General features: G+C 46.1%; 1 protein-coding gene across 11 annotated transcripts; it reads right to left on the bottom strand.

Moving 5' to 3' along the window:
• Positions 1-1906: 1906 nt before the first annotated feature.
• Positions 1907-17536, bottom strand: LOC130707530 (uncharacterized protein C2orf78-like). Of its 11 annotated transcripts, none has more exons than XR_009007443.1 (7): positions 16867-17536; positions 13941-15684; positions 13458-13583; positions 12914-13063; positions 9217-9800; positions 3697-4449; positions 2821-3055 (listed from the first exon to the last, which is right to left on the bottom strand). XR_009007443.1 is itself a non-coding variant. In XM_057542567.1 (3 exons), exons 1-3 carry the CDS (start codon positions 4421-4423, stop codon positions 2736-2738), a joined length of 330 nt encoding a protein of 109 aa, XP_057398550.1. In that variant the 5' UTR covers positions 4424-5865; the 3' UTR covers positions 1907-2735. The 11 variants fall into 11 exon arrangements, 1 of the variants encoding a protein (XP_057398550.1); XR_009007441.1 differs by having other exon boundaries at positions 2821-4174; positions 4312-4449; XR_009007442.1 differs by having other exon boundaries at positions 2821-4449; positions 9217-9315; positions 9660-9800.
• Between the last annotated feature and the right edge of the window lie 1507 nt (positions 17537-19043).

The raw sequence follows: 19043 nt of genomic DNA, 5'->3' as shown, positions 1-19043 counted from the left end.
GGCCACTCTTCATCGCGGTGCGCGGGCCTCTCACTATCGCGGCCTCTCTTATTGCGGAGCACAGGCTCCAGACGCGCAGGCTCAGTAATTGTGGCTCAAGGGCCCAGTTGCTCCGCGGCATACGGGATCCTCCCAGATCAGGGCTCGAACCCGTGTCCCCTGCATTGGGAGCTTGGAGTCTTAACCACTTGACTGCCAGGGAAATTCCTGTATTGCTCCCCCCGCCCCACTTTATTGATTGATTGATTGATTGGTTGATTGGCTGTATTGGGTCTTAGTTGCGGCACGCGGGACCTTCGTTAAGGCATGTGGGATCTTTTTTGTCGTTGTGGCGCACGGGCTCTTCGTTGCAGCATGAGAGTGTCTCTCTAGTTATGGCGTGCGGGTTTTCTCTCTCTAGTTGTGGCACGTGGGCTCTGTAGTTGTGGCGTGCAGGCTCCAGAGCGCGTGGGCTCTGTAGTTTGCTGCACGTGGGCTACCTCATTGAGGTGTGCGAGCTCAGTAGTTTGGCGCGAGGGCTTAGTTGCCCCGCGGCATGTGGGATCTTAGTTCCCCGACTGGGAATCGAACCCGCGTCCCCTGCATTGCAGGACGGATTCTTTACCACTGAACCACCAGGGAAGTCCCTGTATTGCTTTTTTAAATTAAAAAATAAAAAAAAGGAAAAGCGATTAGAGGTAAAACAACTAATTATATGATTGCCTTTCAAAGTACATATTCAAACCCTACATTCTTGGTGTACATAAGTTATTTATGTTGATTTCTGGTGTTTAGCTCTAGCAACAAGGCAATAATAATAACGCTGTAGTTTTCCTTGTTTCTTTCAACTGATGATCTGTGTATTTATTACAAATAATAATTAACACTCACAAGCTACCAGGAGGCAAGTAATGGTTAGCGCTGGTGTGGTTAACTCCTTTATAGATAGGGAGGTTGAGGCATGGGTATTGTGGAATTTGCCTAAGGTTATAGCACTGTGTTCTGACTCAGAATCATTCAGATTTATTCCTTCTCTTTCTGTCTCCTGAATTAACGCTTTGTAATTTTGACCTAGGTGTGAGGACACGAAAAGGGTTTTTTTCTGTATCTGAGGCTTAGTGCTTGTTTTATAGAAGCAATATAGTATAGTGGTTATAGTATACACTTTAGCATCTGATTTTTTTTTTCTTAAGTCTTTAATGAATTTATTACAATATTGCTTCTGTTTAATGTTTTGCACATGCCGGAAAGGTAATAGGCCTTGGCCCCTGGGCCTGGGCTTCGTCTCTTGTGCTGTCTCCTGTCCCTGTTGCCCCCGCGCGCTGGCCCGTCCGCGCTGTGCCAGGGGGTATTGGTCGTCTTGCGGCTCAGATCACAGTAGCTGAAAGGGACAGTGTGTGATGTTCTGATTTCTGCCCATCGTTTTCAAAGGGAGGCTCTGGCCATTGCTCCTCGGGTAAAATGCAGAGGGAGTGCTTTTTAAGATGGGACTGTCAGTGTTGGCGACACTCCTTAATTAACAAAACGGAATCCCCTTCAGTTCCTCCAGCTGTGTTGTTTTGGCACAGAAAATGTGAGTAATAGGAACTGGAACTAAGTTGGAGTGAAAAAACGCACCGGTCCCGCCGAATTTTCCATCGAAACAGTTGATTTGTGTTGTCTCCAGGAATTCTAAAGGGCGTACCGTTGCTTCCTAACCGGTGTCATTTGGGAGATCTACCTCTGTACGTTCAAATGATTAATTTTGAGACTTTGCTCATGTGTGCAGTAAACCCTTGAATTCCCTACGACCTTCCTTTCCTCCATCTCATACCCCATTAAGCCCGCTTCAGTTTATCTCCTGCATTTCTTTGGAATCTGTCAGCTCTTCCTCAACATCCTAATACTGAACTTGCCTGTCTGTTGCGACTAGGTCCTAACTAGTGTCCATATATCTTGTTTCCTTCCAATCCATTCTTCACACAAGAAAGCTTCAAAGCAAGTTGGAACATTGCTCATAAACATCGCTCACAAACATTGTTTGGAGAATAGAAAACACAGTGTTGGCCTTGAAGACTCTGCGTGGTCTAGAATCCTCTCTGCTCCTCTAGCCCCATCTTGTGCCACTTTTGCCCTCACTTTCTATGCTTCAGATACACTGAATTAACCTTAGTTCTCACTCATCTGACAGAAGTCAGTTCAGATATTATTTTTCACTGTGATTCCTCGCATTAAGGAATTTGATTATCAGGTTTTGTATGAGGACTAAAACTAAACTGGGAAGTGGAAGAATTGAGTTTCAACTGTTTCAGTCAACACGCATGTATTAATGATACCTACGTATTGAACACCGGGCTAGGTTTCATGAGGGATACAGAAGTTCTGGCCATCTCTGGTTTTGGATATCCCTTATTTGTTGAGACCTTTGCGTTGTTTGGTTGCCTTTTGTCTGTTTTCCAGATGGGAAAACAGGAACAAGGGAAGTATAGGTTATTACTAGGTGGGGTTGAACAAGTGGAGCAGCAAACTGCCAAGCAGAAAGAAGAGGGACGTACTCTAGAGGGATATGATTTCCATTTTCAAGGCGCCTGCATCCTGTGCAGGGAGACAGCCTAACATAAAATGTGCCTAACAACAAATATATTGACTTCTTACTAAAAATCTCCAGTTCATGTAACCAAGGGGTTTATAACTTCTCCTTTAAAAGTGATATTCCTGGGACTTCCCTGGTGGTCCAGTGGTGAAGACTCTGCGCTTCCAATGCAGCAGGCGTGGCTTCAATCCCTGGCTGGGGAGCGAAGATCCCACATGCTGCGCAGCCAAAGAAATGTTTTTCGAAAGTTATATTCCTGTATTATTGAATTTAGTGGTTTAGATTTTGTTTTAATGTTAAGAAGATTACAGTTTATTTACCAGGAACAAACAAAACATAATGTAAAAATAGTTTCCCAGAAACGATTTCCATCATTCTCTTCTTCCCTTTCTCCCGCAGACTGGTGTTTCATCTTGACAAGTTCTCTGTCAGTCCATAGGAAAGCTGTCTGGCTTGGAGGTTGCAATCCCAGGGAATTTTTCATCAGCGGGTAAGTCTCCATCACTACAGAGGAATCAAGGGAGAAGTCAGTCCCTGGTAAGTGAGATGCTCCCCCTAAACACCAACACAGCAGTCGTGTACCTTTCAAGGGGTTCAGGGGCAAGATGGGCAAGGCATTTCTGCTAACTCTTCTTAAGGATCATGGACAGTGCCCTATGCTACGAGGTAAGCGGTGACTGTTGTAATTCTTACTGGTGATCGTTTCATGTCACTGATTCTTGGCTTTCTTTGTATTTCATAGGACTGTTGTAAGTCCAATACAAAATGAGTCTTATTTTTAAAAAACTGAAATGTTTTACAAAGCCTAGCATTCTCATATAGAGTCCTTTCAATTCTCCCCACTTTCCTGAGAGGCTAAGAACACTTCACACCATGAACTAGGAGAGGGGGTAGAGCCCTTTCTGATGAAATATATCAACAAAGACAGAGTCTTAGCCTGCTTGCTCTCTGGACAGGATCTCAGACCACAAGGTCTTAAATCCTGGTATAAATTAAGGAAGTGAGGACAGTTCAACTGGCACTCTCATAACAAGAGTTCTGAAACACCTTCCAAAGAGACTATAGCAGTAGATGAGGGAAGGGAGTGCTACAGTGTGGTATAGTACAGGGGGAATGATCGGCTACAGCAGTGAAAAATGTGGTACCTATTGGTGTGCTCTCGGGGTTCTTGTACATGTAGCATAGATGACCTTTACAGTGGCCCTCCCACCTTCCCTCCTGCATTAGATGTTCTTTTTTTTTAAAATTTAGGTTTATTTATTTATTTATTGTTTGAACTTATTTATTCTACGTATTTATTCTTTTGGCTGCACTGGGTCTTCATTGCTGTGCACGGGCTTTCTCTAGTTACGGCTAGCGGGGGCTACTCTTGGTTGCGGTGTGCGGGCTTCTCATCGCGGTGGCTTCTCTTGTAGCGGAGCATGGGCTGTAGGCACGTGGGCTTCGGTAGTTGAGGCTCACGGGCTCTAGAATGCAGGCTCAGTCGTTGTGGCACATGCGCTTAGTTGCTGCACAGCATGTGGGATCTTCCCAGACCAGGGCTCGAACCCGTGTCCCCTGCATTGGCAGGCGCCACCAGGGAAGCCCTAGGTGTTCTTATATAGAGTCTAAAAACAGAGAGCACTGAGAGAAGGTAGTGGTTATTAAAGGCTCAGGATCTAAATTCTACCTGTCTCTACACCACTTCCCAGCTGTCGATTTGACCCCATTTTTGAACGCTGACCTCATTCTTCAATTTTCTCTGCTGTTTGTATACTCACCTTGAAAACTTGTTTCTGTGATGCGTTGAGCAGACACAGGGTGGCTGATTGCAGAGGTGGAAGCTGGTGGTCGGATATTTGTGGGCTGAATCTCCTTCAGTCCCATTCCCATTTCTGGTTGCACAGAGGCCCTACTTCCTGTGTATGACGCAGAGCCATAGGATTGCGGGCAGGAGCCAAGTTCTCCATACAGTAAAGACCCCAGTGTGCCTTGGTTATAGTAATATACCTGGCTTCCTTCCTGGTAGGGAAGTGACAGGCGGCTATGCCCCTGATTTGTTCGTGGGCCTCCTGATCCAGCAGTTCCCTTGGCTCTGCCCCTGTCGTCAGCTGCCCCTAGGATAACTGTGAGCCCTAGCCACTTCTCTGGTAGATTTCCTTATTCCCCCACTATAATCATACCTGAATAAGGCAACTCAAACCTTTCAGAGATGTGTCCTGAACCTCTTGTTTTCTGAAATACCTATCTGGTGGTTGTGAGACTTAAGGCCAACGTCCCCAAGAGACTTTTTCTATTTCTCCTAGTAAACCTAGACTCATCTTCTGTCACCTTCAACTCTACTCAAATTGTGTTCTTTCAACCCAGACCTCTGACCCTGCTTTTTACTTCTGCCATTTCATCCTCACTCCTGCTTCCTTTCCTAAATCCATACCTCTCTGTTGGCCTTCCTAGCCCTGGGCCAAGTTCCTTCCTCTTTCCTCAGTTTTTAGAAAGACAGAGAAGATGAAAAGGCAGAGGGCTATGTACCAGATGAAGGAACAAGAAAAAACCCCAGAAAAACAACTAAATGAAGTGGAGATAGGCAACCTTCCAGAAAAAGAATTCAGAATAATGATAGTGAAGATGATCCAGGACCTCGGAATAAGAATGGAGGCAAAGATTGAGAAGATGCAAGAAATGATTAACAAAGACCTAGAAGAATTAAAGAACAAACAAACAGAGATGACCAATACAATAACTGAAATGAAAACTACACTACAAGGAATCAATAGCAGAAATAACTGAGGCAGAAGAACGGATAAGTGACCTGGAAGACAGAATGGTGGAATTCACTGCTGTGGAACAGACTAAAGAAAAAAGAATGAAAAGAAGTGAAGACAGCCTAAGAGACCTCTGGGACAACATTAAACGCAACAACATTCACATTATAGGGGTCCCAGAAGGAGAAGAGAGAGAGAGAAAGGACCAGAGAAAATATTTGAAGAGATTATAGTCGAAAACTTCCCTAACATGGGAAAGGAAATAGCCACCCAAGTCCAGGAAGCGCAGAGAGTCCCATACAGGATAAACCCAAGGAGAAACACGCTGAGACACATAGTAATCAAAGTGGCAAAAATTAAAGACAAAGAAAAATTATTGAAAGCAGCATGGGAAAAACGACAAATAACATACAAGGGAACTCCCATAAGGTTAACAGCTGATTTCTCAGCAGAAACTCTGCAAGCCAGAAGGGAGTGGCATGATATACTTCAAGTGATGAAAGGGAAGAACCTACAACCAAGATTACTCTACCCGGCAAGGATCTCATTTAGATTTGATGGGGAAATCAAAAGCTTTAGAGGGGCTTCCCTGGTGGCGCAGTGGTTGAGAATCTGCCTGCCAATGCAGGAGACACGGGTTCGAGCCCTGGTCTGGGAGGATCCCACATGCCGCAGAGCAACTGGGCCCGTGAGCCACGATTGCTGAGCCTGCGCGTCTGGAGCCTGTGCTCCGCAACGGGAGAGGCCGCGACGGTGAGAGGTCTGCGCACCGCGATGAAGAGTGGCCCCCGCTCGCCGCAACTAGGGGGAGCCCTGGCACACAAACGAAGACCCAACACAGCCAAAAATAAATAAATAAATAAAAATTAAAAAAAAAAAAAAAAAAAAAAAAAAAAAAAAAAGCTTTAGAGACAAGCAAAAGCTAAGAGAATTCAGCACCACCAAACCAGCTCTACAACAAATGCTAAAGGAACTTCTCTAAGTGGGAAACACAAGAGAAGAAACGGACCTACAAAAACAAACCCAAAACAATTAAGAAAATGGTCATAGGAACATACATATCGATAATTACCTTAAACGTGAATGGATTAAATGCCCCAACCAAAAGACATAGACTGGCTGAATGGATACAAAAACAAGACCCATATATATGCTGTCTACAAGAGACCCACTTTAGACCTAGGGACACATACAGACTGAAAGTGAGGGGATGGAAAAAGATATTCCATGCAAATGGAAATCAAAAGAAAGCTGGAGTAGCTATACTCATATCAGATAAAATAGACTTTAAAATAAAGAATGTTACAAGAGACAAGGAAGGACACTACATAATGATCAAGGGATCAATCCAAGAAAAAGATCTAACAATTATAAATATACGTGCACCCAACATACAAGCACCTCAATACATAAGGCAACTGCTAATAGCTATAAAAGAGGAAATCGACAGTGACACAATAATAGTGGGAGACTTTAACACCTCACTTACACCCATGGACAGATCATCCAGACAGAAAATTAATAAGGAAATACAAGCTTTAAATGACAAAATAGACCAGAGAGATTTAATTGATATCTATAGGACATTCCATCCAAAAACAGCAGATTCCACTTTCTTCTCAAGTGCACATGGAACATTCTCCAGGATAGATCCCATCTTGGGTCACAAATCAAGCCTTGGTAAATTTAAGAAAACTGAAATCATATCAAGCATCTTTTCCAACCACAGCGCTGTAAGATTAGAAATCAATTACAGGGAAAGAAAACGTAAAAAACACAAACACATGGAGGCTAAACAATACGTTACTAAATCTCTTCACCAAGAGATCAGTGAAGAAATCAAAGAGGAAATTAAAAAATACCTAGAGACAAATGACAATGAAAACACGATGATCCAAAACCTATGGGATGCAGCAAAAGCAGTTCTAAGGGGGAAATTAATAGCAATACAAGCCTACCTCAAGAAACAAGAAAAATCTCAAATAACCAAGCTAACCTTACACCTAAAGGAACTAGAGAAAGAAGAACAAACAAACCCAAAGTTAGTAGAAGGAAAGAAATCATAAAGATCAGAGCAGAAAGAAATGGACACAAAGAAAATAATAGCAAAGATCAATAAAACTAAAAGCTGGTTCTTTGAGAAGATAAACAAAATTGATCAACCTTTAGCCAGACTCATCAAGAAAAAGAGGGAGAGGACTCAAATCAATGAAATTAGAGATGTAAAGGAGAAGTTACAACGGACACCGCAGAATTACAAAGTATCATGAGAGACTACTACAAGCAACTCTATGCCAATAAAACGGACAACCTGGAGGAAATGGACAAATTCTTAGGTATAACCTTCCAAGAGTGAACCAGGAAGAAATAGAGAATATGAACAGACCAATCACAAGTAATGAAATGGAAATGGTGATTAAAAATCTTCCAACAAACAAAAGTCCAGGACCAGATGGCTTCACAGGTGAATTCTATCAAACATTTAGAGAAGAGCTAATACCCATCCTTCTCAAACTCTTCCAAAAAACTGCAGAGGAAGGAACACTCCCAAACTCATTCTATGAGGCCACCATCACCCTGATACCAAAACCAGACAGAGATACCTCAAAAAAAGAAAACTACAGACCAATATCACTGATGAATATAGATGCAAAAATCCTCAACAAAATACTAGCAAACAGAATCCAACAACACATGAAAACGATCATACACCATGATCAAGTGGGATCTATCCCAGGGATGCAAGGATTCTTCAATATACGCAAATCAATCAATGTGATACACCATATTAAGAAACTGAAGAAGAAAAACCATATAATCATCTCAATAGATGCAGAAAAAGCTTTTGACAAAATTCAACACCCATTTCTGATAAAAACTCTCCAGAAAGTGGGCATAGAGGGAACCTACCTCAACATAATAAAGGCCATATATGACAAACCCAAAGCAAAACATCATTCTCAATGGTGAAAAACTGAAAGCATTTCCTCTAAGACCAGGAACAAGAAAAGGATGTCCACTCTCACCACTATTATTCAACACAGTTTTGGAAGTCCTAGCCACAGCAGTCAGAGAAGAAAAATAAAAGGAATCCAAATTGGAAAAGAAGAAATAAAACTTATTGTTTTTAGATGACATGACACTATACATAGAGAATCCTAATGATGCCACCAGAAAACTACTAGAGCTAATCAATGAATTTGGTAAAGTTGCAGGATACAAAATTAATGCACAGAAATCTCTTGCATTCCTATACACTAACAATGAAAGATCAGAAAGAGAAATTAAGGAAACAATCCCATTCACCATTGCAACAAAAAGAGTAAAATACCTAGGAATAAACCTACCTAGGGAGACAAAAGACCTGTACTCACAAAACTATAAGACACTGATGAAAGAAATCAAAGATGACACAAACAGATGGAGAGATATACCATGTTCTTGGATTGGAAGAATCAATATGGTGAAAATGACTATACTACCCAAAGCAATCTACAGATTCAATGCAATCCCTATCAAAATACCAGTGGCATTATTTACAGAACTAGAACAAAAAACCTGAAAACTTGTAGGAGACACAAAAGACCCCAAATAGCCAAAGCAGTCTTGAGGGAAAAAAACAGAGCTGGAGGAATCAGACTCCCTTACTTCAGACTATACTACAAAGCTACAGTAATCAAGACAATATGGTACTGGCACAAAACCAGAAATATAGATCAATGGAACAGGATAGAAAGCCCAGAGATAAACCCACACACCTATGGTCAACTAATCTATGACAAAGGAGGCAAGGATATAAAATGGAGAAAAGACAGTCTCTTCAATAAGTGGTGCTGGGAAAACTGGACAGCTACTTGTAAAAGAATGAAATTAGAACACTCCCTAACACCATACACAAAAATAAACTCAAAATGGATTAGAGACCTAAATGTAAGACCGCCGGACACTATAAAACTCTTCGAGGAGACATAGGAAGAACACTCTTTGACATAAATCACAGCAAGATCTTTTTTGGTCCACCTCCTAGAGTAATGGAAATAAAAACAAAAATAAACAAATAGGACCTAATGAAACTTCAAAGTTTTGCACAGCAAAGGAAACTACAAACAAGATGAAAAGACAACCCTCAGAATGGGAGAAAATATTTGCAAATGAATCAACGGACAAATGATTAATCCCCAAAATATATAAACAGCTCATGCAGCTCAATATTAACAAAAAACAAACAACCCAATCAAAAAATGGGCAGAAGACCTAAATAGACATTTCTCCAAAGAAGACATACAGATGGCCAAGAAGCACATGAAAAGCTGCTCAACATCACTAATTATTAGAGACATGCAATCAAAACTACATTGAGGTATCACCTTACGCCGGTCAGAATGGGCATCCTCAGAAAATCTACAAACAACAAATGCTGGAGAGGGTGTGGAGGAGAGAGAACTCTCTTGCACTGTTGGTGGGAATGTAAATTGATACAGCCGCTATGGAGAACAGTATGGAGGTTCCTAAAAAAACGAAAAATAGAATTACCACATGACCCAGCAGTCCCACTACTGGGCATATACCCACAGAAAACCATAATTCAAAAAGACACATGCACCCCAATGTTCACTGCAGCACTATTTACAATAGGCAAGATATGGAAGCAACCTAAATACCCATCAGCAGACAAATGGATAAAGAAGATGTGGTACATATATACAATAGAATATTACTCAACCATAAACAGGAACGAAATTGGGTCATTTGTAGTGACGTGGATGGATCTACGTCATACAGAGTCTGTCATACAGAGTGACATTAAGTCAGAAAGAGAAAAACAAATATATATTAACGCATATATGTGGAACCTCGATAAACCAGTCTGCAGGGCAGAAATAGAGATACAAGTGTAGAGAACAAGGGGGGGAGAGTGGTGGGGGGGTGTTCTGGTGGGATGAATTGGGAGACTGGGAGTGACATGTATACACTAATATGTATAAAATGGATAACTACGAAGAACCTGCTGTATAAAAAAAATAAATAAAATAAAATACAAAAATTAAAAAAAAAAAATAGAGAAGTCACCCTGCTCCTTGTGTGTATCCTGCCTTGTGGCTGAAGCCCCTGGCACCACGGGGCAGAGCATGCCTGGACCATGTTGAATTGCTGAGAGCTCTTGGGGCTGGCAGGGACATATGACAGGGGCAGGGACTGGGGTGCTGGGGCAGCTGGGACCAGGAGTTCCGGAGATTTCAGGAGTTGCAGGAGTGAGCTCAGCCAGCTCCCCACAAAGAGGAGCCTTGGTCCCAGGCAAGGGAGAGAAGGTACGAAATCAGGCTCAGACCTGCAGTCATTTTTTGAAGTTTGCAGCTCATGGCTCACCATCACCTCTCTCTCCATCAGTACCCCTGACCTGTCTTGAGGGTTTCCGTTTCTGCACAGATGATATTTCCAACAAACTGGCCTTGAAGTTCTCATGCCTCACTTCCAAAGATCTTGAACTCTCTGCCACACACACCCAAGGTCATATACTAGGCCCATGCTGGCCACTATAGGAACCACTAGCCATGTGTGCTATTTAAATCTTAGTTAATTAAAATGAAATAAAATTTAAAACTCAGTTCCTCAGTCCCACGGCCCACATTTCAGGGACTCGATAGTCACATGTGGCTAGTGGCTACCATACTGGATCACGCAGAGAGCATGCTTACCACCGCAGAAAGGTGTATTGGACGGTGCTGCCCTAGACCCTGTCACTAACAGAAACTGCCCCCTTTCTATTACCAATGTCCAGCACCCCCCTAGAGACTCCCACCTCCTCCTTGTATAGACTCTGACTCTAATGCAGCCTTCAACCACAATGGGATTTTCAAGCTCTGTCCAGGGACACCTCAGAGATACTGAGGGGTCGGTTCCAGACCACCGCAAGAAAGCGAATATCACGTGAAGTTTTTGGTTTCCACTGCATATAAAAGTTATGTTTATACTATACTCTAGTCTACTAAATGTGCAATAGCCTTTTGTTTAAAAAGACAAGGAGTATACCTTAATTTTAAAATACTTTATTGCTAAAAATGTGAACCAATATCTGCCAAGGCTAGGTTGCTACAAACCTTCAACTTGTAAAAAACGCAGTATCTGCAAAGTACGATAAAATGAGGTCTGCCCATATTAGTTTCCTGAGGCTGCTGTAATTAACTACCACAAACTGTGTTGATTCTCTCATGGTCCCTCACAGTTCTGGAGGTCAGAAATCTAAAATCAAGGTGTAGGCAGGGCCAGGCTCTCTCTGAAAGCTCTAGGGGAGGATCCTTCCATGCCTCTTTCTAGCATCATTGTCTAGGGGTTGCCAACAATCCTTGGCTTGTGGCTGCATGACTCCAATCTGTCTCTGGCTCCACCACTGCCACCCTAGTCACCATCACCTCTATGGAAAATGTACGGCAGTTCCTGAGAAAATTAAAAGTAGAAAACCATATGATCCAGCAATCCCATTTCTGGATATATATCCAAAGAAATGGAAAGCGGGGTCTTGAAGAGATATTTGCACCCCCGTGTTCACAGCAGCATTGATCACAATTGCCAAGAGGCGGAAGCAACCCAAGTGTCCATCAACGGATGAACGGATGATCACCATGTGGTATATACACACAATAGAATATCATTCAGCCTTACACAGCAAGTTCTGACAGACAGGTGAACCTTGGGAACCTTATGCTAAGTACAATAAACTAGTCACAAAAAGACAAACACGGTATGATACCACCTCCGTGGAATTTAGATTAGATTAGTCAAATTTTTAGAGCCAGAAGGAACTGTGGTTGCCAGGAGCTGGGGGCAGGAGGATATGGGTAGTTAATGTTTAATGTGTACAGAGTTTCACTTTGGGCAGATGAAGAGAGTTCTGGAGGTTGGCTGCATGGTAATGCGAATATAGTCAACAGTACTGAACTGCACGCTGACAAATGGTTACCTTGGTAAATTTAATGCTGTGTGTATTCTATGGGCCCCCCCCCAAAATAAAACAAAAAGCCTGTGTCTTTTGCTGCCCTGGCCCCAGGCTAGCCCCACCCTTACACGTGACACTGCTCTGCGAGGGTGTGTCCTGGGTGGACTTTAACAACCAGGCCCTGGGGCATCACGGGAGGAGGGAAAATGGAGAAATGGTACTCACCCGCCTTGGGTGCTATGGGGCCAAAAGGTCGGGCACGGCCAGTGGACTTAACCGGCAAGGAGCCGTGCCTGAGCCTGAGCCTGCGCCTGCCGGCTGCCCTGGAGCCTGAGCAGCACCTCTGTCCCTCCTAACAGAATATGACCTGGCTCTGGGAAAGCCCTAAGAGGGACCTCATCCTACACTGTGCTTAAAAGGAAACCATTCAAGGCCCAGAGAGGGCAAGTGACTGGTTCTGGGTCACTCAGCAAGTCAGAGGCAGAGCCAAGTCCTGAAGTGTGGCTCCTCTGATTCTAGAGCGTCATTTCTTTCATCTCTCATGTATACTGTGCCCTTTTTCTGACAATGTGAGTGTCAGAGCGATTCTATCAGGAACATGGGCCTGACACTGACAACTCAGAAGGCTGAACTGAGCAGTGGGGAGTTGGGTGAGGGCCCGTGGATTGATGGTCAGGGATCAGTTACCTGCTTTACGGGAGAAATTGCTGCCTCCATCCTTGGGTGGGTCTCTGGGGTCAGAGCCAGATCCATCTGGCCCCTGGGGTGGCCCCTGTGGTGGCTTGCCAGGAGAACCATCAGAGGCCTGGTTGGATGACTGGGAAGGTTCATCCTCCTCTGGAAAAACAAAAAAAAGAGGTGGGGGAGCTCCCAGCAGGGTGGGCAGCTGAGGGACCAGAGGCCCCACATGGCGCCCTCCACCATCTCCCGAAACTCCCAAGAACTCTGATGTTGGGAGGGGACCTCAATGGCAGCTGTGCTAAGAGGTGACAAAGATGCTTGGAGGTGAACCCAAGGAGAAGACAGAGAGAGGGAGACCCAGCACCAACGCGGAGCTGGCAGGTTCCAGACTTCACAGAGCAGGAGTGTGAGGCCCAGGAGGTTAGAGACCTGATGGGGCACAGTGCACCTGGTGGCAGCTCCAGGCCAGAACCCAGACCCCCTCCGCCCTCGTTCAGGCACCCCAAGCCCTGGGCCACCCCGCCCTCTGGAGCTTCCCTAGGGCACTCACCATCAGAGGGGGATTCCGGCCGGAAGGGGTCAGTGGCATCTCCTCCCCCGCTCTCTATGGCTTTAGCTGACATCTTGGAGGCAGTGTGGGAACACTAGGTGCAGAGCCAAGGACACCACTATCTTTCTGAGAAACAGAGTGTGAAAATCAGAAGTGCTCTGCCTGATTTATGATGGACTGGCGGGGGGAGGGCAGGGGCACCTCTCTGTTGCCCCAGACTTGTCCTCTGTCCTATAGGAGCCTGCGGGCACTTCCAGCCTGCCCCCCAAATCTGCACAGACCACAGCTTTTAAAGTTAATAATGACTTTACTTGGCTCCCTGATCTCCAGAATCCTGTTCACCTCTAATAATCCATCTTTCCCCGCCCACTGCCCACCCAGCCTAAGTCTTAGGGCTTCAGAGTGACCTGGGTTGATACAAGACTGGAGGTTCCCAAAGTCTCCTGGTAAAGGTGGGCTCAAGCCCCTTCCCAGCACACTCACCTCTGGTCACAGTGACAGCAGCCCTGGATGGAAGCAGAGAGGGATACAGTGAGTGGAGTCCTGTTGCTCTCTCCCCTCCCCCACCTCCTACGGCCCTGCCTACCCTGCGAGGTCACTATCTGGGAAAGAAGAGCAGTGTCAGAAGTTCTGCAGGTAGTGAGGCTGCCGAGGACGCCAGCTGGGTGTTAACGTCCCCTACTGTGACTGTGTTACTGTCAGCTTCCCCTTTCATGGCCCTTAGCATTTGCCTTATGTATTGAGTTGCCCCTATGTTGGGGGCATAAATATTTACAATTGTTATATCTTCATCTAGGACTGATCCCTCAGTCATTATGCAGTGTTCTTCTTTGTCTCTTGGAAGAGTCTTTATTTTAAAGTCTATTTTGTCTGATATGAGAATTGCTACTCCAGCTTTCTTCTGATTTCCATTTGCATGGCATCTCTTTTTCCATCCCCTCCATGCTGGATGACGTCTAAGCCCAAAAGTCCAAGGAGGAAGTGAATCTATCTCTTCCCAGGCTTGGTGCCAGGTAGAACTCACCTTTGCACGCTAATGCAAGGGTGAGGCCTGCGTGGGTGAGTCTTCCGCGGGAGCATTATTTTCCCTTTCAAAATCCCTTCTTGGATATGTGAGAAATCCATAGTCCTCCTTTTCATAAAACTCGACTGCAATTCTTGTGAACTTTATTTTATATGAGATCGTCCTTCCCCTGCCTGCCATGATTTACAAATTTATAGCACAAAACATTTTACCTTGGCTGACAAATGGCACAGAGCCCTAATCTCATATCTGTAATCACCAAGGAGGCAGTATGGGTTGCTGGTTAACAGCATGATCTCTGACCAGTGCCTGGGTTGGAATCCTTAGTTGTGACCTTTGGCAAGTGAATTACCCTTGATGTGCCTTAGTTTGGACGCACATAGGCACTCACAAAATAGGTGCTATTATTACACTTACTTCTTTCTGTTCCTTACCCCTAGTGGAATAAGTCTCATGAAAAGTGTAGATTTGTCTGTCGTCTTCCCCTGGGTCAGGAGCTCAGTAAATATTTTTTTTTAAGATTTTTTTTGATGTGGACCATTTTTAAAGTCTTTAATGAATTTATTACACTATTTCTTCTGTTTTGTGTTTTGGTTTTCTGACCGTGAGGCATGTGGGATCTTATCTCCCCGACCAGGGATCGAACCTGCACTCCCTGCATTGGAAGGCGAAGTCCTATCCACTGGACCGCCAGGGAAGTCCCAGTAAATGTGTTTTGAATGAAAGAATGAATAAGGAGAAAAAAGGGGAAAGTGAGAATCTCAGTGTGAAGCTGGGGGGAAAAGGAGGGGCAGGAAATGAAAGAAGGGGCAGAATCAGGGGTGGAAGAGGCCTCTGCTTGGAATATGCTTGAATGTCCTGGGAAATGAGGCTTTGTCCCTTGTGCAATACAAGGACATGAGGGACCAGACCTAGGACCTGTCTGTCCCCCACCCCCACCCCTGCTTAGCTTTAGGACAACAGCCCCAAACAGCTCAGCAAAAACTGCTCCAGTTTCCCCTGGGATACTGGGTGACACGTCCATGGGACACAGAGGGGAGAGGTTTTCACAGCAAGGTTGCAGGAGCCCCTCCTCCACGTCACTTGGTATCCAGTCTACTTTCCTGGCAGAATTCAGGGCATGAGGGACATCCCCCTCCTGGAGAAACAGGCCTGTTGGTTTCTCTGAATTTCCTGTCACTAGAAGACAGCTAGAAAGACAACCTATGGAACAGTAGAGATTGGTACCATCAGACCACATGTGACATTAAAAACACCACAAACAAGGGTAAGAGACATGGAATCTACTGAGGGGGAAAAAAAAACAAACGCAATACTCTTTGCATCATTAGAATCCCCAATGTAAAGAGAGTTCTTATGAAACAGTTTTTCAAAAGAACTGTCTTTAAACAGGAACTCAGATTATAAGACGTGGTTCCTAAAAAGAGAATTATACATGGCCGATAAATATTTGAAAACGTGTTCAATCTTGCTAATACTAAAAATCATTTTTAAGAGATAACTTTGTGCGTGCGTGCGTGTGTGTGTGTGTGTGTGTATGTGTTCAATGCATCTATTAGTCAGGGTTTGGCTGCAGATAACGGAAGTCACTCTAGGTAACTTAAGCAGAACAGGTTTTTTGGGTTGTTTTGGTCGTGCAGCGGTCTCCATGGGTCACCGACCATGGGACTGGCCTCTGTCTGGGCGGCCTGAGGAGCCTGAGGGCCCTTGGGGTTCTGGGAGCCTGGGTCCCTCAGTGATGACAGCTGGGCAGCGTTTGGGGACCTGGCCCTGCGGGCGCCAGCAGCTGAGATCTGCCTCCTTAGCGGGGCCTGGGCACTGGCGGGAGGACCCAGACCGGCTGCTGGACTAAGGCTCCCGGGCAGGGTAACCTGTCTGCACAGGGAACCCCTCCTCTTAGGCAGTGCCTGGACCTCGAAGGGTGAAAGTTGTGCCCTGGGACCTTGCCCTTCCTTGTCAGAACAGAGAATAACATTTGTTTGGTGGAGGCTAACAGGAACATGGTGACCCGACCGTGACCTGACCTCAAGAACAAGGGATGTGACACCAGGAAGTCTGCAACCACTCAGCACGCCCCTCCCTCACCTTTCCTATAAAAGGGCTTTGCTGAAAGCTTGGGGAGTTCTGGGTTTTTAAGGCATGAGCCACCCGTCTCCTTGAAGGGCCCTGCAACATACCTTTCTCTGCTCCGAACTGACGTTTTGGTATTGTTTGGCCTCACTGTTTGTCAGGCACACAGACTAGCCTTCCGTAACATGACCTCTTCCTTGGGTTTGATAATTTGCCAAAAGGCTCACAGATCTCACGAAAGCAGTTTACTCACCATTACTGATTTATTACAAAGGATATTAAAGGATACAAATGAACAGCCAGATGTTAAAGTACCTATGAGGAAGTCCGGAGCACAGGAAGTGCAGTACCCGTAGGCTTCAGGCACCAGTTGGGCACAGACTATGCCACCCAGGCTCTTGGGGACACACTGGCAAGTTCCTCCAAGAAATGAGTTCAGCTGTGTCCCATGCTGGCTCCGGGGTGGTGGGGAGGCTCACTCGACCTAAGCTTAGTGAATTTCCCCGTTGTCCTTTAGGACTTCCCAAAGTCACCGGACATAGAGACAGTGCGTGGGAAAGGTTTCCCAGATGGTCTGGTGGTCCCCACATCGAAAAAAAGATTAACTACCGTGAAGCTGATTTCTCTGCATATAACAAAGGACCCAGTTTAGCTTGATTATTGGAGGCAGCCAGACCTTCCCCAACCATCAGTGAGCAACAGGCGAGGCATGAAAACCTGCGGAAAACAACACCTCCAATACAGGCTGGTTGAGTTGTAAATTAAATGCTAAAACGTTTGCGAGGCTTCAGGCACACAGCTAGTACGTAAACAGCCCCTGCGCTAAAACCAAAGCAAGAATACAAGAACTTACGTTCCCATACATGAGCTAGAACAGAGCCCCTTCAGAGGAGGTACGGCGGGCTCCACCTGTTGCTCCCGCTCCCTAAGCCCGAGAGGAGGACCTACCCGCGCAACCCATTGCACCCACCGTCCGCGCTCTCGGTACCCGGACTGCGAAAGCCGCCCCGCGCAGCGAATTAAGGGCGGGGTCTAGAATGGGGGCGGGACTTCCTTCCCAACGCAAAGGCATGCGTGAGCGCAAGCCCCTCCCCGGAACTGCGGTGGACGCGGCCGAGGAGGGCTGGTGCAGCAGTGTGTGAGGTGGTTGGTCGGCGTCCCTCTACGGTGAGTACCGAGGCCGGAGCCGTAGTGGGGCCGGGGCCGGAGCCGGCACCCGAGAGCAGCTGGAGGCGGCCTCCCAGCGCGGGGCTCTCCAGGCCGTTGTGTTCTCGGGACCAGAGAGGGCGGCCGCCGGCCTCGTCAAGCGGCCTGGTCGACCCTGCGCCGGGGGCCCCTCGGTTTCTCTGCTTCGTGAGCCGGTTCGTGCCTGACGCGAGGCGCCAGCGCCGGGCTCCTGGCCGGGCGCCAGGAGGAGGGACCCCACCCCCACCCCCACCCCGCTTGCTCTCTCGGTCGCAGTCCGCGTCCTCGCCCCCATGTGCCTCCTCCCTTCGCCCCATCGTTGATCCGGGTTGCTTGTGATCGCGGCGTAGCCCATGATGGGGGTGAACCTTCGTTGCGCTCTGGGTTGCTTTGCCGGCGGGGCGCCATGCTGAGCGGTTCTGGGCGTGCGTCACCTTTTTGTCTTCGCGTGACGATCCAAGGAGACACACACCCTCATCATCCCCATTTTCCAGACGAGGAACGAGGCTCACAGTGATTAATACGTGCACCCCAGACCCAGAGCTGGCCAGTGACGGGTCCAGATTTGAACCAAGGTTTCCCTTTGTCTTTCCACAGGATCTATTTTTCTCGGCCTTTCTGAAAAGGGAGAACGTGGCTCGAGTTCCAGTCTGACGACTTGTGCATAGATCACTTGTTTTTAAATCACTTAAAAGGTAATGAAAAAGCTGGTTGGGTTTTAAGCCATCTGGCAAAGGTCAGAGTGGTGGCAAAGGCATCTGCCCTCTTGGGGCAAGGCTTGAGAAGGAAGAAGGCTCTGTGCACTCTTAATAAAGCTGTCCCCCTCACCCACCCTCCAGCGACCCCCTCAGATTCTTATTCAACCTTCAGAGTGGCTTGGGAGTGGCAGGCTTCACCCACCATGCTTTAGAGAATGTTATTTATTGCAGAGAACATTTTGTGACCTAGCTAGTAAACCCCTCCCCCCTTTTAAAAATATGAGAACGCTGAGGTTCAGAGAGGATTAAGCAGGAGCTGCCAAGGGCACACGAGCGGTCGTCATTGCATCTGGAATGCACACCAGATCTCGCTCATGTGTCTTTGCCACACCTCCTGTGTCCCCTCTGTTGCAGGCCAAGCTGCCCGCTCTGCGGGTACATTTCTTTCCTTCTTTGATCTTCTCTAGCTGGCAGCATCAGCGTTAGAGCCATCTTTGTGTCTTCACTTCTTTGCAGGGCGTGATACTCTGTAGGCTGCTTAGAAACTATCTGTTGCCTCAGAACCCTGTGCTTCTCAGTTGCCAATCTAATGGAACATTTCTCTCCTTT

The sequence above is a fragment of the Balaenoptera acutorostrata genome, chromosome 3 (assembly GCF_949987535.1).
Source record: "Balaenoptera acutorostrata chromosome 3, mBalAcu1.1, whole genome shotgun sequence".
Classification (NCBI taxonomy): domain Eukaryota; kingdom Metazoa; phylum Chordata; class Mammalia; order Artiodactyla; family Balaenopteridae; genus Balaenoptera; species Balaenoptera acutorostrata.
This window is presented reverse-complemented; position numbering and strand designations above follow the sequence as displayed.